Below are 27,271 nucleotides of genomic sequence, written 5' to 3' on the forward strand. Positions count from 1 at the left end.
GAGATAATGAAATAAAAGTAGGTATAATGCATTTACGTGACGTTTATCCTTTTAAAGTCTAACTTCTTTCATAACTGTTACACAACAGTGACAATATCATCTATTCGAATACGCTGCAATTAATTTTTGTACGTAAATCTCAACCTTTTTACCACAAAAAAAATTAATAATATACATGCCGACAAATAATTAAAAATAATAATTTAATTTTTAATTTAGACAGTAATTTTATTTTCTCGAACCGACAATTTTAACTTTTCTACCTGCCATATCAACGCGGAGCAAATTCACTAGACAGTCTTAGAAGACAGATGGCAGCACTTAACTTCTTTTATAGGCTTCTATATCCTTTCATGATATGCACGTATGTAAGTACTGTACAGTATATGTAAAATGTTGCAATCTATAACCTTATTCAATAAAATTAAGATTTTTGATCCGATCCTTGAAGGAAATTCCACGTTCTCTTGCAGGGAATCACGAGCGCCCGCATAACCTTAGACGGAAGACGACCTCTCAAAATTCTCACGAATCGTTATCGAGCCGTTTAACGTTGGCACGTTACGTGAGTTGCACGTCCACGGTAATTTCAGTTGATCCCTACACGCTCCCGTCTCGTCACGCGCAAACACGGTGGAATTTACGTTGATGGGGCAAAAATTCATTCACTTACCTGTTGTATTCGGTTTATCTATAGGCTGATGTGCCACGATCGCACATAGGAATAATGTGCATCACCTCGAGCAATCCGTTTTCACGCATAATGCTGCACTTTGCACGACAGCCCTTGGTTTATGGGTATTCTCATACATCTAATAGATCGACATTGCCGTGCAAGTTTATACAGAAAGCGAGAATACGAAAACCTCAATTTACAGAATAATTTTAGCTTTTCAATGCGCGTAAGTATGCAACCAGGAAGATTTTTAAAAATATTTTTAACTTTAAATTTTTTCCGAGCTGCCAGATGTTTGCATTGTATACAATTAATCGTGAATTTAATAAAAATTATATTAATTAACAGAAAATAAATTACAAGTAAATTGGTCAACAAATAAATATACAACGCATTATTTTTTTTGTGCATTTTATTTATTAAACGCATTTGCTTTACAGGTAGGCATTGACATTTTAATGATTGAATAACATTGCGAATCGAGATGTAATGCCGAAAGGATCGCCTGAAGTATCTCTGTGCAAGCAGGAAAGAATGTAGGCCGCGCGATGACTAACAATACATATGTACCTTATGAGAGGAACGGAGGTATGGTGAATCGGTCATTCTTGCAGCTTCTTGGAACGGCAATTATCAGAGGTAGTTTCCTAGAGGATTTTTTGGATCAAGAGGGAGATACAATTCGCACGTGGGTGTCTTTGTCTTCAGCTGGCTACGTCTGGCGAGGCGCCCGGTTCCCAAAGGCGTGGCCATTGATTTGTCTACATTCGGTCACACATACCGTATAGACGCACGTATGCACACGCTAAAGAAAAATCACGGATCGATCTCACTTGGAAAATATTCGAATAGCGACACCCACATGTGTGGACAGCGGGTACATGTTGGCAAAATCTTTATTGTAAGCAACAGAAATTGCGTTTGCTCTTTATACAACTAGTACCTGCCCTCTTATCATACACATGGTACATATCGTAAATGAATCTCATCAATATTGATCAGCGTAAATCATAATTAATTATCTAATTATCTCTCTATCTTCTTTATATTGCAGGTGGAAATAAAGACTGTTAAACTGTGACTCAAGTTAATTTTCCTGCTCATCAGTTACGCTCTTTTAACGATATGACTTTCTAGATCATTCGCTTTTGATTTAAAACAGTAAATTACATTATGTGATTTGAATATGGAAAAAAGCGTCACGTCACGAATATATCACGGCATTGCATTGTTCGTGTTATGTTAGCGGATGAAGATCAGCGATTCAAATGTAAGAACAATTTTAATTTAAAAAAATGTAGACTCTCTACAAGTCTAAGTAATAATTTTGCTGAAAATTTTTTTACAGACTAAACGTTAGAGTGATCAAAGTCGTAAAGATACCGCAATGCGTTTCAACATCGTTGAGTGAATGCTGCCACTCGTGCTTTTCGCAAGATATTTATTACATGACAAATACTACAGATATTCAGAGATTGATCTGAATGATCAAACTTTAGTTCTCTTTTTATTCGCGTTCTTTGTTTCAAACTTTATTGAGTCCTAAGTTCAATTTTGATTTTGTGCGTTTAATTACTAAAATTTATTATAATACATATACGTTATTAGTTTTTGCATATTTTGTTGGAAAACGAAAATGAAGCTGCCTCAGATTAGCGTCAATCGAAACGTCAGGTGCAGTCGGCACTGACGAAAGCATCTAGGGTTACTCGATCCTTTCTCATGTAGCCGAAAAGTACTTTGATTCCAATCGATATCTCCTAATTGATTGGGTATCCTTCCGCCGCACGCGGTACCCCGCCGAGCCGGCACGTCGTCGCGGGGCACGCGATACAAGCGAGCGCCGACTCCGCTCTCGAGCGAGTGAGCGAGTGAAGGAGTGAACGAGCTAGCCAAGCCGGAGTCGAGGATGGTGAGCCAGCAAACGACTCGGGAAGGCAGTGCACGCCCGGCTGCCGACACGAGCGGATGGCGTACGTTGTCGCTCGCGCCATTACCACGCTCGCCTCGTGATTTTCCCTCCTGTCACGCTCGGCCGTCGGCTCGCCCATACCGTTTCAAGCCGTGTGACGAGTCGCGCTTACGTGCTTAGGTCGCTCCACGACAACCTTATCTCTCCTCTTTATTCTTTATTTCTTTTTATCTTCCTCTCTTTTAGTCTGCTCGTGCCTTTGGTCTGTCTCGCCCATTTCTCACACGTGTCTCCTGCCGCGCGAATTGACGTTTTAAAAACGGAGAAGAGAGAAGGAGGGAGAAAGAGAGAGAGAAAGAGAGAAAAAAAAAAAATCAAGTACGTGAAAGACGTCGGGAGAAACGTCAGAAATTTTATCATTGACGCTGCACGTGCCTACGTGCCCACGTGCGCGCGGAGCGTTTACTCGTGCGGTGTCGCACGTGCGAGGGATACTCAGCCGTGCGCGCGTACATGCGTGCACGCACAGAGGCGCGCTAAGAGAAAAAGAGATAAGCACGGAGCATGAGGTGTTTCCTCGCGAAATGAGTCGGTGCGGGTGCAGTCTCAGCGGTGGAGGAGCCGACCGCTGAAAGGCTGACGTCAAGTTACCATAGCAGCCGCGCGTGGCGATCAGCTGATCGTTGAGAGTGCGCCCTGTCCGCCCCCTATCCCGGCGGTCTGTCCGGTACTTCGGCCGCTCGTTCATCCGTCGGCGGCAGTCGGCCACCAGCGGCTCCGTCCGCGTGTCATCGTTGCACGTCGTCGCACATCGTTGCCCGTCGGCCCACCAGTTCGCGCTTCCTCCACCTCCTCCACCCGGTCGCGGCCGTCCGTGGTGTTCCGCGCGCGCGTTTCCGCCGCACGAGCGCGCGTCGTGCCGCGCGTACGGGCAGTACGGAGTACGGGTGCGCCGGCGACGGTTAGAGGAACGTTTCTTCGGGTGTTGTGACGCGTGTTGTGACCCGCGCCATGCCGCCGTCTCGTCGGCAGTACGCGAGAAACGACGGCCACGTTAGTTCCCGTGCTGCGAGCGCACGTTCATCTTGGCCCGGCGTCGAGTCGCCCGTGACGAGATGATCCGGCCAGTGGTGCTGACCGTATCGACGTGAACGTTACCGCGGTGACAACACCGAGACGCAAACCGAGAAGTTATCTCCATTGCAGCAGCGAGCGACGTCTTCGACGTGCCCAGAGGAGAGAGCGGAGCGGAGTCGGTGTCGGCGACGCGCGCGGGGAATTATGCCCGTCGCGAGATCACGAGTGACTCTGAAGCCGTACGCGATCTATCAGCTGGCGGATCATCGACGCGTTCTACCGTTCGGCGTCGACGAGTGATGTGACCCACTCCGCCCCGTAAAAAGTGTAGCTAGTTTTTTTTTTTTTTTTTTTTTTTTTTCTTCTTTTTTCGTGCCGCGCCGTATTCCAAACAGCACGCGACGGTGCGTCTGGCCGCCATCTATCGGTGTGATCGAGTGGTCTGTCGTCGTTTGAAATTTTCAAACGGAACAGCTCGAGGTACGTCGCGAAGTTGCGCGTGGTCCTCGACTGCGTTGGGTCCCGTCCTCGGTTATCGCATCTTTTTCTCCGGCAAACAAGTGCTCAATTCGGACGCTAATCGGCTCGCCGGCGCGATCACCGCGAGCGGAATCGCGGACTGTATGTGACAATCGTGTTCATTGTGCCTCGCCGTTTCTCGGGCGAACTTGCGGGAAGAGAGACTCGGACTCGCCGCCGTTGGTCGTCCCGGGTCCCGAAAGTGCGTGTGCTCAACGGATCGCGGGTAGGTGCGAAGGTGAAAAGTCTCTGTGATAGGCGTCTATGCTCGGATTAGGCGGAGAGGTGCCGAAACGTCCACGGAGCGCAAGAAAATTTGGTAAGCGACACATAAGTCTACGTATATAAATTATCTTTACGCTTTCATAATCAGCGTCGTTTCATTGACATTTCGCTCGGGTAGAAACGGAGCTTCATTTCGGAGATATTTTAGGAACGCGTTTTACAAATTAATAATGAGAAAATCGTCGATATTTCGCAAGGCGCGTTATCGCATCGCTCAGAAATATGCGCGAGTCTATGCCTGGCATTTGGTACGGGTATTTATGCTGCCAATTGCGGTGATTTTCAAGGCGATCGGCCAGAAGGCTAGATAAGGTAGTGCCCCGGCAATGGTAAATCCCGTCCGAGTTCACGCGGAATCCGACCCGATATGCGTCGATCATTATCTAACGCGCCACCGTATAATGCAATTATTTGCCGGCGGTCGTATAACCGGTCTTCGGTATACATGCAGATAACTGTGCGACGTGACAGCATCGAGGCACGTAAGAAAATGAATCTATGTCTCTCACTCTCTCCCTCTGGTCAGCATATCGTAACAATTCTTTGTTATAATTGTGTCGTACGAAAGCACATTTCGTCGTAGAATACAGAAGGAAAATGTTTTAGAAATCTTTCTCGAGGCTATATGTTATGAGATTTCTTATTTTATCGTGAAATTTAATTTGGCTTTAAAAAAAGTAATTAATTTTTTTTTTTTTTTTTTAAGAATATATTGTTTCTTTTTTTTAATATGTATGTTTGAGAGATATATTTATAATATCGGTTAAACTAGTTAATAATTTTGAAATAAACGTCGATCGGGAAATTTGTTACTTTTGCACTTTACCTCAAGATTAAAACCGTGTGAAATATTGTCTGTTGCTTTATGAGAATTATTCTCGTAGAGTTACATGAAAGTTTCAAGTTCAACCTGATTACCGTTGTACCTTGGCATATACGGTCATCTCATTTAACTCGAATGAGATCATCCAGTTATTAGTTTAATCTCGTATGTAGTCGCGCGGGAAAGTCGCTTATCTGATTCTCTCTGGACACGCTGGTGTCTGATTATTTTTACACTTCACAACTTTCTACTGATCGTGACAAATGATGATAATGAAATACGACGACGGGCGATGATAACTAATGGTTCCGATATGATACCATCTGCATTTTAATGAATACTATGTTGCTGAATCTTTATTATTGTGTTATTAGATACTCATGTTCAATGTATGAAAGATTAATTGCGAACTTCCCTCTTTAATGCTATCTATACTGCCTAACATTTAGTTAATAACTTAATTAATTAATTAATTATATAGACGAAATTATTTATTTTTTGAGAAAAGTCGATTTCACGTATTAAGCTAAATTGATGAGCGTTAGGATACATTTATCTTATTTTTTAAAATCTATTTTCTACATTATATTAAACTATTAAAAAAAGAAAAAAAAAACAAAACAAGTAAAATTTGCTTCGAGGTAGGTATTTCCAATGTCGCTGTTCAATTTTACAATTATAATTTCATTTCTTGCTTAGAGCTTTTTTTATCTTCGAGTGTTATCGCCTCTTAATACATTTTCTCTAATTTTCTCCGTATTATTTCTATACGAGAGGGAAAGCTCTTCGCGATAAATACCTCTCGCTTTTAAACTCTCGTCTCGGTGTCGCCGGAGAAAATGTCGAAGCCGCCCTTCGTGGCGTCCAGCAGCGTCGGCGCCACTTTTCGCGCCCACAGCGACACGCGTCTGCCCGCCGTGCGGTTTGCTACTCGCACTCGATGCAATTATCCAGGGCGGTTCTTTACCTGCCCGCTCTGGCCTACCTGCCTGCCTACCTGCCAGCTTGACTGCCTGCTCGCTGCATAGGTGTGCACGTGCGCACGTATACGCGCCGCGAGCTACGGTGTGCCTCCGAGCAGGTATACAAGCTAGAGCAGGTTACTTTCGCTGCCGCCGCCTCTTACACACAGTGTTCTAGTCGTCGCTTACGCGTGCTGCTTCATTCATAAACCTGTAGAAACGTGCGGCGGCACCAGAGCGACTCCGTACGTAGGTGTAGAGAATCGACGGCTAGCTTGCCATTTTCGCTTAGGTCGGTTTTCCTTCGTAGGATCTTTGGGCTGGTCGGAAAAGTCTCGTCTTCATGGTACGTTTAATATTTTGAATCATGCCCGATTGATCAAAGTGAAAGACTCGCTAAACTTTCTGAATTTTGGCTTAGAAAAAAAAAATAACGTGTATATGATTGTGTGTTTCCGACTGCTCCGTCAGAAGAGATATACGTTCATATATGTATAATAGGCATATTAATATTCAGTACAGATACCCTCATTTAAACTGGACAGTCAAGCGCGTTATATTTATTAAGCGCGACGTTTCGCAATCTTTCAATTAAGATACAAGCATCGTATTGCTCTCTCGGTAGAAATCGTATTGTATTATTTTAGGCATTGCATGGTTTTATCGGCTCGTTGTACCGATGTGCAGTTTTGAGGTCGAGTGGTCGTAGAACTGTCGCGTTCGATAATTACGAGCCAAGTTTAACGACAAAGTACTGGAACTGTATTATAAAGTTTCAATAAAATTTCACGGCGAGTTACTGCAGCGCAAGATATATTTGCCGGCCACGTATTCCGTTGATGACGAATTTGCGGTGAAAACATATTGACAAAGATAGAAATAGCAACGTGCTCTTTATTTGCGTCGTCCGCAACACGTATGCAATTCATTACCTGATCATTTTTGTTAACTTTGAACAAAAAAAAAAACATCTTATAAATGCAACGGTAATCATTTCCTGTTTATCGAAGATATTTAAAGAAATCGGCTTTTAACTTTCGTTGACGCTGAATTAAATAAAAATTAATAAAAGAAAATGAATGTAACATTTCTTCAAAATTACTTTTCTCTTTTTTTTCCAATTTTTTTTTTCTTTCTGCTTAGCAAGCAGATAAAATTGTTTGCCGATTGATTGACCGACCAGGAGATGACCGTGAGAGGCGTGGAAATAACGCGAGTATCTTCAAACCACGGTGTACTCTATTTCCTTAGCTATTAGCGCTAATCGATTATACCGTGACGGATCGAATGATTTAAATAAAGACCGGGTGCGTCACGGGCCCGGCCTAGTACACTCGACCGCGCCCTACAAAATGATGCCGTTACATTTGCCCGCTCTATTATCCGATCCGTTTTTCCTGGTGACACGATCACTCATCATACTACATAGATCTTCGAAACAAAATAATGGAGGTCGACACTTCCGCCTCGGTGCAGCAGCTTGCACGTTAATTGAGTACTTTCTCTCGTGTACGAATTTTTTTATTCAGTTGCGCACACGTAGGTATGACATAAATTTGACGCATTTTGAAATTAATCTTCCCCTTTTTGGATAATTTAATTTTATAATGAGAAGAAATTACTCTTTTTTTAAAATTTTTTTTTTTTTTTTATTGATTGCTAAATATTGAAATCAAGGCAGATGAAGTAGAAATGTTTGTGTTTGATTTTGTACTACAGATTCTCGGTATTTTTTGGTTCAAAGAGTATCAAAGTGCATACAATTAGGAACAGCGATGCCCGCGAAATTCGACGCCGATTCGGTGCGAGTGATCTCTATTTCGGTGCCACGGTTCTCGCCCTAAATTTTCGTCGTTCCGCTACAAAGGCGACTAGAATTATGATTTCCGCGACGCTAGTTACATTTTCCAGTTTCATCAGGTTGCGGTTTCTAATGCTGACGACGACGCATTTGTATGTTGCAGGTGACCGGAGCCGAACGGGCCAGTATTTATGCCAGTATGCCAATCGAATGCCGGTAGACCAATATATTTACCGTCACCGATAGCCAATTAATAAGTTAGATAGATCAATTAGTAGTCAATAATAATCACGGTCAAAATATATGCCGGTTAATCGCAACTAAATAGCGATATTGGAAATGTGAACGTGTAAACCAGCATTTTTCCACGCTCGCAAAAGCAATAAGAATCGCGTTTCGCGGGTAAATACGCACGTTTATCGCACTTTTATTAACGACAATAATTTCAAACGCTGTTCCCCTTGTCCGCGTTGTCGAGTTACAGTAAAGGCAGGTAAAAAAAAGATTCAAGAAAAAAAAATTATATATATATAAAAATATAAAAGGAGTTCGGTGTGTGTGATCGCGTAATCGTGAAGTGATCGACTATTTTTCGCGCGGCTGTGGAGTGCTACGGAGGACAGTCTGCAAAGCAGAAGTGGATGAGGACACCACCCCGGCGATCATCACGGTGGCTGGAAACGCTGACTTACATCGGGAGCGCCAACGTGCAATCAAGGTTCATGGTTTTCATGGTGAGTCACTGCATCTATTTCTAGCATCTATTCCCTTAACGTTCTTTTTTCCTTGACATCTCTACTTGCGCTGTATGATCGTCTCCTCTGTTTGGTCCTGCGGACGTAATCGCGTACACTTTTGATCGGTCCTTTTAACTCATTCGCTTGTGTGTCTCACACGCACACTACAGCCTTTTTATTTCGTTTCGCCGTTTAATATCTTTTTTTTAATTTTTCACTCGCGTACGACGTTTCGGGAACCGAGTTCCTGGGTGATTCACAACGACGCCTCAGAGAAAGCTAAAGGCTTCTCTGGGTTGTGATACTATTTGTGGAGAATATATTCGCAATAACGTTTAGAGAACTGAGTTCTTGAGTCGCGATATAATTACGGCGACGCTTCGGAGGTACTCTCTGACTCGTAGCTGAGAACTCACTCGTCGAAAGGTTCGAATCGCACTTAGATTAAAAACAGACTGATTTTTTTACTCTTTTCTTACATGAGCCCGTCGACCAAAATCAGGAAGCGTTCCCGATACATCTGTCGGCTTCGCATCACCGAAAGATAAAGCTAATGTGATCGAAGATTATGCGACTGACAATGATATATGAAATATTGTTTGCAATTTTTGTTATAATCGATTTCTCAAAAGCACCTTCTTGCAAAACGTACGTACGTATATAGCGCAAAAGTAGATAATACACTCGCTTGATAAAAAAAAAAAAAAAAAAAAAAAGAATTAGCGGCGCTTTATTCTTTCGCGGTGACGCGTGATATTTAATTACGTCGTTTCGAAAGCGATGGAAAATAAATGTTGCATTAAGTATTGTAGACAATCCATTATGGACAACCGCGGGATCATAATTTCACGAGAAATTCTTAATCTCTTCGACGAAGATAAGATTGGCGGAACGTCGGAATAATAAAGTCCACGATTGCTAAATCAAAGTCACTTAAAATTAGAAGCGAAACTCAGAGAGTTGAGTGAATAATGAAGCTCGAAGAGGTAAGAGCTTTGCGAGTTCATTGCACCATCGATCACTGCCGCTTTTTCTTCGGCGTTCATTTCTCCGCAAGTAAAGTCCGATCGCTCATTTTGTTCGCCGATCCTCTAATCCGATTGATCGATCTCCGATCCGCGATGGCGCCATTAGTTTCTTCGGTTCGTGACGATGGATCCATCAACACCGCAAATACCATTAGCGCATACCGCGGCTTTTTGCAATTAACCTTACCAATGATTGCGAAACCGCCAGCTATCTCGCTAACCTATCGAACCCCGTCTCGATTAATTAATCTAATCACCCTCTATAAGCTAACCCAACTTTCATCTCATCACCGTTAGAAAGCGGCGGAACCGATCGCGATCGCCAATTATTTTGGCAATCGTAATTAGCATAATCTTACTTAATTTTTCACAAAGCCGACTATTTTCTCCCTCGAAAAGAATACCTTCTCATTGTTCGATACGTTACCTTAATTTCTACTTTAACAAACAATTTAAAATATCGGAAAAATTTGAGGTCTTGAATTCGAGACCGACTATCTTTTCAATTTTTTTTCCCCGTCGTCTACATTAAGAATAGGATAATAACGAGCGAGATATATACCGTTTTACGCGAATACATCTTCATAGCGTCACGATTAGATATCGCTTTCCGTTATTTCCATCTAAAACACCGTTTCTATTTACCGATACACGTCTTTTGTCATATTATTCATACATTCGCAATATAGGAGTCGCGTTTTATACATAATTTTCAAGCGCCACCACATATTACTCAACATAATTTCACACATACCTCTTTCCTCAAAAAGTAGATAAATCTAATGTCGCTGGCCCACGTTACTTTCACTCGCCACTCCGGTTAATTGTTGATATCTAATTCAGTTTGCATAGAGCGTCGTGCTACGCGCTTATGTAAGCCGCTGGTGCGCCCGTGTGTGAATCGCGCGTACGTGTGCACGTACACGCGTGCACGCGAGCCGAGTGGCCAGTCGACGGTTCTGAGATGAGCCCACAGTTGGATAACCACCAACAACAGTCGTAACGTTAATTACACTCGTTTCAGCCGTCCGCAGAAAAATTCATTGCGCCAAAGCTTTAGTCTGCGTTTCTTAAGAAGCTCTCCGCGTCTCTCGTGGCGTCATCCGTGAAAAATATGCGCGTGTGTGCGCGCGCCCGCTCGCGCGGTCATTCTCATGATCATTTTAATGGCGCATAAAAAATTTACGTGCCCATTAAACTACAGTTTGCCCTCATCGGTCGTATATAATGTTCCAACTATGCTTTAGGGATGCTTAAAATTGCATGCATCACACATTGTATACGTATAACAATAGCTAAAGCTGGGACTCTATTTGATTATTACATTGTTGCGCGATGACATCTACATTATTTTTTTTTTTTTTTGGTCAATAATAATTCATCAGCTGTGCAATTTGCATTTTTAAACTCGTCCTCCGTGCTTTGGAGTTTAAAAAACTGTTTTCTTTTTCCTTTTTCTTTTTTTTTTCGTATTCCGTTTGTCATTATAATGATCGCAGAAAAAAAAACTTTCAGTGTCACGAAAGATAGCGACTATTTACATCGTCGCTTTAAACTCAAATCGCGTGCAGTAAAGGGTCGTAAAAGAGATTAGTCTAGGCCGTAAATTGTTTATCAACCGATGATGAGAGGGACCCTTTTTCATCGTTCTCGCGTCCCTTTGCTTTTCACGTTTGCCGACTGAACTTTTCAGTAAAGCCGCGAAAGAGATGGAGAGTAATTTTATGTAACCCTTTGAGCGCGGGTTTCTCCTACCGGAACTTTTTTTTTTTTTTCACCCGACGACGAAACGTATTAGGGCGTTAAATCGGCCGTAATCCGACCGTAATCACCTAGCAACAGTTCTCATTTTCGTTACGCCTCGAGGATAAGTAATTCGTGCGAGGCGCGACGTAACTATATTTTTAATTGGCTCCGATTAATTGCATCTCGTCGTACCGAAACGTCGACGGCGGTCGGCATTTAAGTCCGAGATCGTCCCGACTGTTCGGAACTGAGGGAACTACGGACACGCGACGAGCCCGCGATAAGGCGACAAATTATCATCACGCAATGGAAAAGCGCGATTCACTGAGAACCACTGCTGACGATATAACGCGATATAAGCATGGATCACAGGCGACAAGCGCTCATTAGCATACAATGCGGGCTAATAGGATCGCACGCTGACGGCTACCGTTCAATATCGTGTCGTCCTAGTCACCCTCCAAGTGGCAGGCCTACGGGTACACCTTTGTTAAAAATTGCATTTGCTTTCTTTCGATATTAGCTTCGCGTTCACTTAATGACTGTGCGTTTCCTCGCGCAACTGCTCTAGACAAGCGGCCGGTCGATCTTCGCTACATTTTCATCTTTAATGTAACTACCGTTTGATAAGAGATCTCGACGACATTGTCTCTTGCGTTTATTTTATTATTAATAATTACTCGGCTGTAGTTGATTTTTATTTGTAAGACTAGCCCGTTCAAATTTTTATTAGCATGCTTACTAGCACGGTATTAATTTTTAACGTGTTTATAGAAGCGTTTAATAAGTAATACCGAAATAATGAAAATACATCAGGTCGCAATATTTTAAGATCAACGAATAAGCTGTATAATTTTTTATAAATCGCTACTGTGACGCCGTGGATTAAGACATTTCTCTTATTTGCGAATAATATCGCGTACGTTCGCAGATAAAGCTTGCATATACATATGTGACGGTATCGTAAGGTGTAAATCGCGAAATCCCATGTCGAGGACGGGATCAGGGATCAGGGTCTAGGCGTCGTCGACGTGGCCGCCGGCCGAGATACAAGTCGCGCCGCGCGTCGACATAATTATGCTACGCGCCGTCAGGTAGATGAAGCCGATACGAACGCGGAGGCCGTTTAAGCGCCTCCGAGAGCATAAATAATCCTATTAAACGTGTCACTGCTTGTGTCAACAATCTGACAGGCAGCAAAGCCTATCTCGGTCGCCGTGCTGCCGGTTACCGGTGCCGGTCTTAGGAACGCGCGTTTAACACGTGGGTCGGCCTCGCGAGTCAATGTCAGGAAGTCACGGAAGTGATCTCATCGGCGACGGGTGCTGCGGGTATTATGCAATCTTCATTATTCCGTTCACTCGGGTGGGCGCGCGCGCGTATTAACTCGCTCGTAAAAAGCCACGGTAAAGTTCACACGTGAGAGACGGGGAGCGAGAGAGGTTCCGATGGCATATCGAGTGGCGGTGCGGCTGATCCTCTCGCTAGGAACATCCGTTTACAGTTAAGAGCCGCGCGTCGCGACTCGCCACCTGTTTGCCCGTTCGGCTGTTCCGCAAGCCACTCCACAAGCTTTGCCGACTACGATGCTCGATGCTCGATGCGCGGGTAAATACGGAGTACGCGACGCGAAACACGACGCGCGCGACTTGAGTGCCGTCGAAGAAGATTGGACCGCGTGTGCGAGATGTCACTAATTTTTTTTTTTTTTTTTTTTTTCTATGTCGTTTATAGATTATTTTGTATATTTGCCTTTATTGAAATTTAATTCGTGACACAATTGTTGAAATAATTCACCGTTGAACGTTATTAATGTGCAAAAAAATTGGAGATTTTTCCTAAAAAAATGTTGCTCGATATTCATACTTTTATTTAAAATCAAATAACATAAGGGTATCCGAGTTTAATGTTTCTCTCTTTCTCTCTTTTTTTTTTTTTTTTTTTTTTTTTTAATATAAATCTGATATTTAATATTTTTACCGCGTCAAATAGACGAGTGAAAACATTGGTCGTTGGACAACCAGTAGATTCAATTAATAAAAAAGACTTTTTTAAAGTGGTACGTCGCTGTTAAATGTTAACCAGACTATTACCTAATTAGGAGCCACACAAATGGCTCACGGACATTTCTCGCGCGTTTCTAATCCAAGGAAAAAAAAAAAAAAAAGCACAGTCACATAAAACTCCAGCCAGAAAGGTCGTGGCAATTAGGTCAAAGATTACGACGCTCGTGCTGCTTGATAGCCCAAACCGTTAAGGAATTAGAAAACATTTCTTCATTTACATAAATAGCGCTGAATAAACCAAATAAGTATATATCTCACGAAAATTTAATTTTAGTGTAAACAATCATGAAATCCACCTGCTGTCATGATCGATCTCGCTTCTTCTCTTATTTTTTTATATTTTATATTATTTATTAATTTTTTTTTCTCTTTAGTCGAGAACGCGCTTAATCTTCCAGTAAGCTTTAAATATTAAATGTAACAAGTTCTCGAGCGAAGGTTGTCTTTATCGTGTCGCATCTCGCGTGTTTTGAATTAATACAAACCTGTTGTCTGTTCGACCGCGAGAGAATGGTTATTCTCTTTTTTTTAAGTGGACACTCGATCGCGCGCGTTCGTATTGGTGCGCGTATTAATTTGTCGGCACGACCCACAGCGATAAGAGCGCGATAATTAAAATGCAGGCGCAGTTTTCAACGCGAGTTTTATCGCGATATAGAAGCGAATGTATTAAAACCTCATAAAGGATGCATTTAAGCTCGCGAATCAGAAGTAGCCATAAAATGTTTTACGGGAGGGTGTAACTATCATTTTTCCGTGTTCATCGGCTTACGTTTGCTTAGGCAGACGACACTAATGAATAATAACCATAATAAAAGTAAGAATACTGATTTTCTATGATATATTTTCTACACTTTTCACGCGATTCGTCGTCGTAAAATACTATTTAGTTTACGAAATAACTAAAGATAGATGATATATAATGATTAAAAAAATTACGTTCTTAATTTTAAACTTTTTTTTTTAATTTTTTTTTTTTACCTACTTTTCTTTTTCTTTCGATCTCTTCGTAAACTTCCTCTCGGAAACACAAGAGGGACCGACCGTGCTAATTAACCTCTTCCGGACGAGTCACGAGTCGTAACACACTGTATTCGCCGTGACGCTTGTAATTACAGCGAGGTTGCATACGATAGAACGCATATTATCAATCTGATTTATTGAATGATGAAACGAAAATTCTAATGTACGAATATTAACGCTTGAGATACGCATGTCACTCACATCGTCGCATAACGAAACTAACTCCGCTCGTAATATCCAAAGATATTATTTCAAAGTGAGAATTCACGCCGGTAGAATTTATTATTCAAAGCATCTAAGGAATGAATAACGCTTCGAGAAACACGAAGACTTCGAACGATATTGTACCGCCAGTTTTCCGACTAGGGTTCGAAGCCGCGGCGTCAGAATTCCCTTTTAATTTTTTATTTTTTTTTATTTTTTTTTTTCACGATAGGAAATGATGTTGAAAAAGCAGCAAGCTTTATTTTCAGCGCCACGACTTGGCGAGCACGGGAAAGCGCGCGAACGTGTACGTGCAGCAGCGTCGTTGCAATATATTTGCCGGTGAGTCCCATCGGTCGGCGACGGTTAAGGCCAGGGTAATTGCATTGTCGCGCTTGTCCTTTCAAACGCCAATCACTGGCGACAAAACGTTCGTCGTGCCGTCGCGCCGCGGCGAATCGCGCTCGTAGCTCGACGGCGCTTTTAAGCTCTCGATCTTGCCGGCAACGCGCGATCCTTCGCGTTACCTTTTTGATCCGCGTCCCCTTTCGAAAGTTTTATGTTAAACGGAAACGTTTCAAGTGTGACATTGTAATTATTCTCAGTTGAAGGAACATTAACCGATTATTCTGTGAAAAACATTCACGTAAATTTAATATATCTATTAACGGAAAAATTAACGGAAGCATTAAAAGAGCAAAATGGAGCAACTGAGTCGTAACTTCTGCTTCGAAATAGGCCTAAAGAAAATTTTTATCACGTCTTTTCTTTTTTCTTTACCTTCTTTCGTCCTGGATCGTTTATTCAAGTAATAGAGTTTCCCTTGAAGGATAATCGTCTTTGCAATCGATAGTCGGCTACGATAGTTGGAGAGAAAGAGACGACGCGCAACGGCCGTAAGAAATTCACGTGGGCGGCGAGTAAGTCGCATGCAAGTTATTTAAGTACTTAGATCGTCGCTGTTATTGTCTAAGGTGCTAATAGATCTAATAGATAGACCGGCTTCCTCTTCCTAACGTTAATAAATCATTGGGAGACTTCCACCTTCGCTGTTTCTGGCTTTCCTAAGACGAGAAGGCATCGATGTATTCAAGTTATAGCCGAAGCAACAACTGGCGGCGATGCTTCGATATTGATACTGAATTATTTATTTTTCCTAGTCAACGAGAATTAATACTCGTAAAATAATTTTTTATTGCGATATATATATTTTTCGGCAATTACTTATTATGTTCACAGTGGAATGCAGGTATCTGTGTTAACTCGCTTGTTAATTACTAAAGGGCGACTCATACAGTTTTTTTGGAAAGCAAAGTCTATTGACTGCTGCTTTAGAAATATTCGAACTGGTCCAACGCTTTCACCATTAGTCGATGTGAGGCTGGGCCAGTTCCGTGTGAAATAAATAATTCATTTTTTTTTCGAGAGAAGCGCGGAGGGGTATCGCCAGCGATGAATAGTTGTAGGCTCGTTTAACTTCCTCCTTTCGACGCGCGGAGAAAGTCATTGTTGTTTGTGGATTCAACGAGGTCGAAGTAAACGTCTTACGATTCGCAGACAGTACGACCGTGTTCTTAGGATTTTGGTCGAATCTAGAAACGTACGCCGATAAGATTTACGATTTTTACAACTGTTGCGAAGCAGCTTTTGCCGGTGAACGCGACCAGTGATAACTAACGTCGCTGATAGCGCGATCGATAATGCTGGAAATATTTCTTCTACAGCGCGAGGGCATAATATCCGTGTGCGATAAACGATGAGTGTCAATGCGCGATTACAGTATTTTTTTTTTTGCCATGGCAAGTGGATTTCATGCTAATTAATTAAATTTGTAAATAATTTTGCACGTCTTGACGCCTATCAAGTTGCTCGAGCCGTCACACGATGAAATCGCGCCGTAACTGCATTCTTTGTCGCGCGTTATTGTGCATCATAGTCGCGCCAGACGCGCGCATTAAACCGGGACATGTATTTAAAAGCGCACGAAATGGCATGGCTATCATTGTGCGTAATTACACGCGGAGACGTCAGCGCACCGATGAATTCCAGCGATTCCGGTATCTGGTTTCTTTGCATACCGCGCGAAATGTTAATCATTTGTCAAGGTGTGGCCGATTCAAACGTTCAGAAAATTAATATTTCTGTCCGCGTCGCAATTACATATAATGGTGGCTAAATAAAAAAATAAAAGAATTGTCTTGCGCAATGGCAACGATACGGAGATCTGTCGTACGAACCGAGAATCTGTTAGATCGAACGAAACAATGTCAGGATTGACTTCTATAATAAAACCCTGCTTACCACAATCATCGCTCGATGTCGTACTTAAGCGTACTCGAGTCTAGAGTTTGAATGTGTATTTTTATATGTTGAGTGTTAAAATGAAAGATGTTAATTACGCATATATATATCTTCTGATAAATTCAATTTTTTAAAATCTAAATTAGAAAATATTTTAATCTACTGATATTATTATGAAGAAATATTCGCGATAAAAATGCTAATTTTGTTTCTTGGTGTAAGTACTCAGCTACGTTGCTCTCTAATAAAAAAAAAAAAAAAAAAAAAAAAAGGTAGGATCGTCTGCTTACGGTTTTGTTCGCCGGCTCATTGATAATGTTAATACAACGCATTATCTATGATGAGAGAAATACCGTCCGCGTAATCGAACGCAAGGATAATGACGTGGAAAATTTGAGATAAATGACTACGAGCTGCGGCCTCTTGTCTGCATTATAGGTCCGCGCGTCGTAGAAGATTGAAGATTGGCGATCACGCGACGTGTGGCATGGAAATTTACGCGACATCAAGAATTTACATGAGGTGTAAACATTGTCAAGTCACTTTTGCAATTTTATAGTTCGTCACAAAGACGCGATTATCGCGAAGGTGTTATGCATAAAGAAAATTCAATGCGCTTCGTTATATAGTAAATCTTCGTTTCTACCCTCGATTTATATCTCTCCGAAATTCAAAAATATGACGCCTTTTTCGCACCAACAAGTTCGAAATAGTTAATCGACATCGTTTAACGTTTTTCACGTAAAATCGGCTCAATTATAGAACGAATTACAGTACGACGTTCAATATCAAAGGCTAATCGAGGCTGTGGGAACGGCACGGGCGGGGACGATTACGGACCTCTGCACGTCCGTATGATTTTTCTTCGCGTATCATTGCGCAAGAGCCATAAAGTCATACGGAAGACGGCGCTAGCTCGCACCGATTTCATCGGCCGTCGTATTTCAGTCAGCTTTAAAATAGTCGTAAAACAGCGTCGCACTGGCCGGGGCGCTGCGCGTCCCGAATGCCATACGCGCCTATAACGCGGCGCGATGCGTGCCCTTTCGCAATTAACATACCCGTTTGTCATCTTTCGGCCATCGTGCGATTCCCGGCGAGTGCACGTCATCAGTCTCCCCGATTGTATCAATTTGTCATGCGTCGGCAAGAATAATTAGAGTCCGTTCTCTCTGATACTCCCCTCTGCTTGATCTAATGATCCGTATTAATGGCACCCGCACGCGCACCACATTTTTCATAATGTAAATTTATACGTCGAGATCGATGAAGTTGCGCAATCAGTCTCTTACGTAGTACCCTCCCCCGCCGGGAATAAGTGTCGAATTATTTTTTTTTCTTTTTTGTAAATTATAATTGATTAGCAAAATTGGTTAAGCAATATTTTTTTACGGGATTGGACGATGGTCGATTAATATCGATAATGTCGCAAGTAGGCGAGAACTTTTACTACTCCTCGGGTGGTCGAGAATACACATTTTTTTTTTTTTTTAGTCAAACGTAACGACTATAGAAATTTACAATAGTGTAAGATACATATGTTACGTAACGTTAGACGCGTGAGATTTATATCAAATTAGATACAGATCTTTATCTTCGATCTTCCAATCGTCGTCCACTCGAGGGAAGATTTAGCGTCCCTGCGAGAGACACTCGAGTCACTTGAGCAACAGTCTTGTTTCTCGCCGATGCACACGTTGCCTTTCAAGGAGGACGCGATCCCGCACTGGCATACGCGATTCCAGCGAGTAATTAAATTGATTGAGAACGCTCGTGGGGTTTTCTCTTTTTCTCGTTCGTTGAAAAATCGCACGTTAAGAACTTCGCGTGTATACCGAGTATGCGGGTAGGAAACAGAAAAGGCCGCGCTTGGTGTAGCGCCGATGCTGATGAGCCCCCTTCGTTATACGGTGACCCGTAAATCTCCGGAATCGCGTCTGACCGCGCGGTTTTCCGCCTTTTCAAACTTCGCCGCTGTCCCATTCCTTCACTCTCGATCACTCTCCCGTTCCGTTCCCTCTCGTCCTTCTTCCAGCCATTGACGCCGGTGGACACGCGGTCGGGCTAGCTTCACAATAGAGAATATCGTTTTATTGCCCGATCCTGGAATTGCGCTCCTCTCTCACCACGCGCTCGTAAAATCAGGGAAGGACGATTGCGCTTGCTCGTAACAGAGAGAACTGATTACGGGCCGAGCTTAACGTATTGGAGGCGCAAACGCGGAGTCGGCAACCGCCGGAAGCGACATCGGCCAAGTCGACTCCGCCGAGAGTCGTTTCCATTGATGGCTTCGGAAATCTTTCAGCATTTGCGTACAATTGATTTCTAAATAAATATCACTTTGGTGAAGTTTTATTCGCGCAGTTTTATCGAAGAATCTCGCGTACAATTAACACGTTATTTATGGTACTCAAATAATCGGAGGTAATTTTTAATTTTTACTTAAAAAAATTTTTTTTTTTTATTTTCTTTATAATACACATTTTTGTGAACATTTGAGATTTTAACCCGTTAAATCTCGTTTACTGGTTTACGGTTCTTTTCGGTATTAATCAGATTTACGGTAATTCCTTTGGCACACGAAATATGGGAATTTTAATACAGCCCCTTAATAGTGACCCATTACTTTACAGCTATAAACGATCAAATCGTGACGCGAGACTTCACATTTTCGAACGCAATTTCAGTATTAACGGCAATAACGTCTGCGCTTTCTCCCTCATGCATTTTCGGGCACTTTGTCGGAAAGTTTAAAAGAAAGGTCGAGACAGTAAAATTATTGGGAGAAAAAGAGAAAAAAAGAAAAAAAAAATTATCTTGAGTTACTTTTAATATTTTAATATTCGCGAAATAATCGCAATTTTTCTTACGAAAGTATTTATAATTATTACGATAACGTTTTGTACTTGAAAAAAAAATAGAGTTCAAAGAATTAAAGATTAATAATTAATTATAGATAATTATTAGAATAATAATTATTATACAATTATTGTCAGGTAGCTTGAACGTTTGATTGACCCTCAACGTTTTTAGAGAATCCGAAATTCGCTCGATAATTATACAAGTACGATGGAATTAATGAAAAGAATTTTTACATAGAGACCGGGGAATTTTGATCTTGTCACTGACGAAGATAAATGTTTAGTTGTCGCAGGGGTGGTCTGTGTAACGATGCGAAACCTCGTGTGCCTATCCCGTATGCGTGTGCACGCGTGGAGCGGGTCTTAATTTGCGGTCGCACGTTCTTAATTCAGTTTACTCGCGGCGATGCAATCCGTCGAGGAGTAACATTTCCTTCGTAGCCGACGGGAAGCGAGGTGGAGGAGGCGCGGCGTTATTAGCCGCTCGTAGTTATTTCATTTGCGACTCTCGGCGGTCGGGTATACGTGTAGGCTTTGGATGTAATTGTCAGGTTTACGAGGGGTCCGCCACCGGGGCATCGGTGACAAAGCCTCATGTCGAAGCGTGTCCGGAAAGTTATAGCCTACGTGAAGTACTGTTAATCGCGCCTAACGCGAGAGTACCCGTGGTACTGAAGAATAGTTCAGCCTCTCGCCTCTTTCTCTCTTTTTCTGTCTAACCGAAGATAGGCGCGATGTTGACAGCGCGTATCACTCTACTATCTTATCGAGATAACGCATCTTTTCGCTTCTCTCTTCTCCGGCATATGATTATCTTTTTTTTTTTCTTTTTTTTTCTCTTTCCAGCCTTTAACTTCACGAACAAACTGCCGCAAGTTCCTCTTTTGTGATCTTAATTAAATTTGCAGCGACCGACAGCATCGATCTTAACGTTGATCTAGGTTTTGGCCTCGTGTGTGAGAAACTTGACCCGTTAGATATGAACCTATATAGACCTTTGCTCTTTTCTAAATCCGGCTCGCTCGCAAGACGATAAATTGGACTTTGAGAACACATACGTTATTTTTGTGGCGTACCGAATAGTCCCAACCTAAATTTTAACTTAAAGGCTCAAGATTTGACGAGCTTGTTATTTTTATATGAGAATTACTTACGTAATCTGGACAATAATGAGTTATTTCCAGCGGTAAATGTTGCACCTGTAAAATATTTTAAAACTCGAGAGACAGAGCGCGACGGGAATCGCACGGGCGTGATCTCGCCGAGCGGCGTAATGCGCGGAATGAGCGTGTACTCTCGCACGCCACGTAGAGATGCTGCGGCCACAGGCGAGTTGTGACACCCCGTTTACGAGGACATACACGCGGATGAGTTTCGACGAGGCTCCGCTGACGTTTAAGCGCTATGATATACCGGATCATTGGGGCGGCCCCGCTTTTATACCCCGGGACGAGATGCGCTCGCTCTTAGACGGCTAGTAAAGGTCGAAATGCTCGTTACGTTTATTTTAACGGCTTCGGAGTCGCGCGCGTGATTGCACCGAGGGGTATAAAGCGCATTTGCGCGCTCCGTTCGCGTAGAATTTAAATAGCCGGCTGTTGGAAGCGTTAATGGGCGCATACTCTCGCGATTATGGCAAACAACCGGATGGTATATCGCCGGGGATCGCGAGCGAGCGCGATAATTACGACGTTTGCAATGCGTCGCGTAATAAATGCCTAACCTCTAGCCGGCCTAAGGTGAACTCGATGAATATAACCGGCCCGATTTATGGCAAATCTATGCGTACTTTTTAATATTTCCCACACGAGCGTTATTCGGAGAAACGGTACTCTTGCTTAAATTATAAAGAGTAACGAAAATGTAATTAGCAGCCGGAGCAGCTTCTTCCGCTGAACTCGGCCAGTGTTTGCTTTAGACGCGCGCGCGCTAGCATAACACATTGTTTTTTTTTCTTTTTCTTTTTTTTTTTAATCGCCTCGCTCCACCTCTTGTTTTTCCTCAAGTTCTAACCGGACACGTCTAAGATCCCACTGATTATCGTTGTAAAATTCGCCGCCGAGTTTCCTCGTTGCGCGGATAGCTACGAATTCTCATTGCCGGATTTAGCTTACTTCGCATTTAATATTCATAACTCGTAACGGACGAGCGCGACGTAATCGTGAGTACGAGAGGAGGACGCTTGCGCTGCCTCGCTCTCGGAGCTCCGGAGGAGGTCATTCGAAGCGTGAAACTTGGCGACGAGTCGTTCCTAAGTTGCATTCCTACACGACGGACGGACGGACGGACAGGCGACCGGCCGGGGGAGGACGAGGGCAGATAGAAGGTAAAGATCGATAGAGGTTCGTCGACTCCGCGACTGACCGACGACTCGGACGGACTTGATACTTGATGCTTGTCGACGGGTTTAGTTTATAACTTTCCGAAGACTTGCAGAGGCATAGATAATTTTTTTTTTTTATCAACAGGCGCGCCTGCCATTTTGTCTATCTATCTGGTCAACGACGATGAAATTAATATTTATATAAACTTTTAAAAGTAAATACTTGAAAGTAAATTGGGTATGAGAATCTCTTTTATTCTCTGAATTATACAGTATAATTATCGGCGCAATCGTATAATTTATAGCTCTAAACGCTTCGTGCCAGTTAAGTTGCATGTTTCCTGCAGTTAAGTTAAATCGTATATACATATAGCAAATCCATTACCGAACAGAAACTTCGATAATGTTTAAAAGGGGGGAAAAAAATAAGATAGCAACGTTTTATGTATGCAATACGTGATTTATTGAATTACTGATTACGTTAATGATTCGTGTACAGAAATTTTTTTAATTATGATATCAGCGGTGCTAATTATACAGATCGGCAGGTACTTGCCGAGCACAACGTGTCACGCACAAAGTGCGCAGTAATTTTCGCCAACTGACACGAACACCGACGTTTTTCATTAGCGCTCTTGGAAAGTTCAGCCTGAGTTAATTTCCCCTTTAAATAGATCGGGCGTTTACGCTTGCAACCCATCATTAGCGTGCGTCGAACGAAAGTAAGAAACGGGAGTTAAAAACGCAAAGATAATGATCAGGAGATCTTGGGCGTATTTGTTTACGTGGAGGTTAGCGCAATTCTGCGGTGGCGTTTATATATTCGTGTTAAAACAAATTGATAGATTTGGTAAAAGTAATAGTTACGTAGTTAATGCATACAAAATAATTTTGTAATTATTACCGAATTAATTACAAAATATTTTTAAGACTAAATTCGATATTAGTTACAAAATATTTGTCAATTATCATTGAATTATTTGGCAATAAATATAATTTTATTTAATTTGGTTAATTCGACGCAAAAATGTACCTTACGAAATTAGTAAGAATTTTTTTTTTTAGTGCAGTATAATACATGGACAGAAATATAACTAGATAATAATTCACGAATTTCTATCTGGAAGATTAAAATCTATTTTCTAAAAATGAGAGAGAAAAAAAAATCGTTCGAATAAATAAAAGTGATATAAATTTCGCAAAAGACGTACAGGGCATTTTTCTTCGTGATTTCTTCACCGAACCGTTATCAGAACGGCACTTTGACGAGACATATTGCCGATAAGCTGGGTAGAATCGAGTATATCGAATGGCGCGTGAAACGAAACGCGATGTCGAACAGGTTTTGCCCGGTGAACACGGAGGCGCGTTGGCAATCTGAAAATAGATGTAGACCCGACAGTTCGATTTTACGAGGAAGTAGTCCGTAGGCGCGTCATTTATCGGCGATATTCCTTCGCGAGATGGCCACTTATTGACTCGCCGGCGCGCGAAAAGTGATTCTATTAACTCGACAGCATTGTGACTTACGATCGATACAACCACGCGCGGCGGTGACATCGTGTATTCGCAAACGACGGCGATTTAAACGACCGAATACGTTTTCTACCTCAATTTCACGCCGTTCCCGATGAACATTGCTACTTAGGCGTGGTCACTCGTTATGACTCACACTCGGATTGTTGTGCACTTTAGAACGAGAAGTTATGCTGCTTTGTAAATTTAAAGTACGCGAACGGCTGTACATTTGAATATATCGTAATATTAATTATTAAATTTAAAACGTACACATGAAAGATAAATTGGATTCTAAATTAAATCAATGTAGGCCAGGCTTCACTCGCGCGCAATATTTTTGTGATAAAATCAGTAATAATCGCGGCGTCGTGCGAAATATGCTGGGGACAATTATAGTGAATGTAGTAAACAGATCAAGGCAGTTCAGAAACAGCGGCGGATAATTTTATCGCAGGACCGCTCGGGTAGGTTACAATGTGGAAATAGACGTCCGAGCTCAGTCGAGGAGAGCTCGCGTGGTGCATACACACGTCCAATTTTACGAGGAAGTGGGACGCATTATTTATCGGCAATATTCGTTGGTAATGTGGGTACTTATGGCCTCTGAAACGGCCACCAGAACATGCGCCTCGAAGTGACTCAGCCCGCGCAGCGGGTAAGTCGTAAAAGGCTCGTGAATATCCTCACTCAAAATTCACACGTAAAATATCTGAAAACAATGTTGACCGAATGCTTCACTCCCCCTCCCTCTCTTGTTCACGGTTTCACGTTCTCACCACTTTGCGAGCGATTCCGAGGGTGAAAACACCGCGGCATCGTAATTAGTTATAATGTCATAATTACACGTTTTCCATATTCGTCCTGGAATGAAATATTCACGTATTTCTATCTCCACGGCCTTGAAATAATCGCGAAATCATACTACCGTTAGGTGAATATAATTGTTTAGAAGTCAGATTCGATAATCTTGAAAGTTATAAAACGATAATTTATAAAAATATTATATTTTTTTAGAAATAAGATTAAAACAAATATTTAAAAAAAATCTAATTTACGTAGGAGAAAAAGCTGTCTCGAATTTATGAAAAAGTTATGCTCAGAATAAAACTCAACATAATGAATCTGTCGTATTCTCAGATGCATAATCCGCACGATTTTTCTCGTCTATACCGCGCCATAATTTTAAAAAGTAGTTTCGTTCTCCGAGTGTGAAACAATGATCGCCAGGGCGTACTGTCCGAGGTTCGAGTGCACGTTGTGAATTTTGCACAACGATACAAATCGACGCCGAGACAAAATTACTGAAAAGCATATTCTATATGCAGGTAGACTCTTGCATTATCGCATATGAAAGTGGTTCCGCTCGCCCGGGTGATTTAAAAAATTTGGCACCTCTTTAACACCGGCGAAATTTACACCGGCTTTAAACCTTCCGTCTCGCCGCAGTCGCAGCCTTTCGTCGACTTTAATACTAGCTTGGATGACGTTAACGATTCGTAAATTAAAAGGGCGTCATTTTGTTCCGGCAGCGTGGGCAGAGGGAGGAGAAGAAGTTGTTCGCGCGATTGTGGCCCGTGCCATAAAATTTGAACGCATTCTTTGTCGTCTCGCTCTTCGGGTGTTCTGCTAGCGAGCGTGACGTGTTTTACGCACGGAGGGTTATTATTGAGTTCATCGCGAGTTATTTCCACTCGAGTTTCAGTACCGATGACAGAAACCAAACGTTGACGAGTCGCATGCAAATTTAATGTGCTCCCTCCGGGCATGATAATTATTGTGTCTACAGAAATGTAAAGGTTTATTTTGAAATTGACGTATTTCGTTTCTTCGGGTAACTATAAAAATTCTAGATTTACAAGCTCGGTGTGCAGTAATTCGCATCACCATATAATTAATTATTATTAATTACTTTTATGGTATTATTTAAAATTGATTATAAAGCTTAAGTTTTTTTTTTTAATATTCATTATTTTGTAAAATTGTAGAATAAATCATAATTATGCATATTATTATACACATATAATAATTTGTCTTCAAATCAATTTTACAAAGTGAAATTCTCAATTAAATAATTTCAAAATTATAACTTTTTGCGCGATTTCACTGCATTAAAAAAAAAAAAGAAAAAATAAAATAATGGTTTCAGTGAACACGGTCGCTTATTATCTGAAGAGTCGTAAATCAGAAAGCGCGCGTGTTCACGCCCGTTAAATGAGACCATCGAAAAACCGATCGTGCTTACGCGGTATCGATAATCGAGTCCTCCATATGTAGCGTAAGAGTTGGGTCGCACACGAACTCCGAGTATTACGTACCGAAAATATAACCGAGAGACTCGTGCAAATCTCGAACGGCGACGAACCACGTGCTGCACGCGCTGTGTAAATTAATCTTTACTTTAAAAAGGAGATGCAGAGATGTAATTATTACCGTTTTTTCGCGACGCTAATTTGATCTTTCGCTTGACTCACTTCGAAACTCCGCTATCTGCGTACGTAACGTATACATAGAGCGTACGAATAACTAAAATTTTTTTTTTTTTTTTAATTAAATTTAGAACAAAATTTGGAAGTAGGTTTCTCACGTTTTTTTTTTTGCTATCACAAAGATGCCGGAAATGTTTTACCATATTCTGTTGCCTAACGGCTAGCACAACAGTTCGCGGTGTTCTGCATGTGCAGCATGTGGAATATTTCTCAGTGATCAATGTTTTATAGCACTTGCGGAAAGAAAGTAGTAGTTCCGCTTGACTATAGAAAATGTGGATTTACTATCAGTATGACGACGTCATTGTTTTAAACCTATTTTCGATCGTTATTGTTATACGGTAACGTTAAAATATGTAACAACTATTTATTTCTCTTTAAATATACGCACAAAATTTTTTTTAATTTTTTATTACTTCCTAGTCGGTCTATAAATGCATTTTCTTTTTTATAAATTATTTATTGCTTTAATTCAAAACTTGGAAACTATTAGGATTTTTTTTTAATGAAATATATTTAAATTAAAGTAAATCGCTTTAGTTAGAAAAAAGATTTTTTTAAATTGATCTCGCAAAAGATATTTATTTCAAATGTTTTTATAGAGTAATATTTAGTAATATTTATTGATCAATTTTCAAAATTATCATATTAAGTAAATTAGATAGGAAGGCAAGGTGACAGATATGTCGCGTAACAAACTGACCTGTTGATATCTTAAGCAAGACATTAGTTTAATGATCACGGCACATAATCATTAGCAATCGATAAGAAAGAAAGCGTCGTACTTCCACCTGCGTAATTGAGCACGTTTTAATGTCTCGTTGACGTAAGCACGCATCGGCGCCGAGCAGAGCAGCCCCGCGGCTACATATTATCCGATAAGATCTCATTACGTCACTTGCGAGAGCCATTATCAATGCATT

At 41.6% G+C, this 27,271-nt stretch overlaps 1 protein-coding gene and 1 long non-coding RNA gene across 2 annotated transcripts in view; both read left to right on the plus strand.

Annotated features, from left to right (window-relative positions):
- The first annotated feature begins 549 nt into the window (after window positions 1-549).
- LOC139113144 (uncharacterized) lies at window positions 550-2,928 on the plus strand. Its single transcript, XR_011547635.1, has 3 exons — window positions 550-902; window positions 1,117-1,641; window positions 1,731-2,928. It is a non-coding gene; the product is annotated as an uncharacterized lncRNA (long non-coding RNA).
- Window positions 2,929-4,012: 1,084 nt separating this feature from the next.
- LOC139113145 (Krueppel-like factor 3) overlaps window positions 4,013-27,271 on the plus strand; it is a 248,051-nt gene continuing 224,792 nt past the window's right edge. The window contains exons 1-2 of the mRNA XM_070674078.1: window positions 4,013-4,503; window positions 8,219-8,789. Coding sequence (XP_070530179.1) covers window positions 8,697-8,789 — 93 coding nt within the window. The 5' untranslated portion in view covers window positions 4,013-4,503; window positions 8,219-8,696. The remainder of the gene's footprint in view (window positions 4,504-8,218; window positions 8,790-27,271) is intronic.

This window comes from Cardiocondyla obscurior, linkage group LG02, assembly GCF_019399895.1.
Source record: "Cardiocondyla obscurior isolate alpha-2009 linkage group LG02, Cobs3.1, whole genome shotgun sequence".
Classification (NCBI taxonomy): Eukaryota; Metazoa; Arthropoda; class Insecta; order Hymenoptera; family Formicidae; genus Cardiocondyla; species Cardiocondyla obscurior.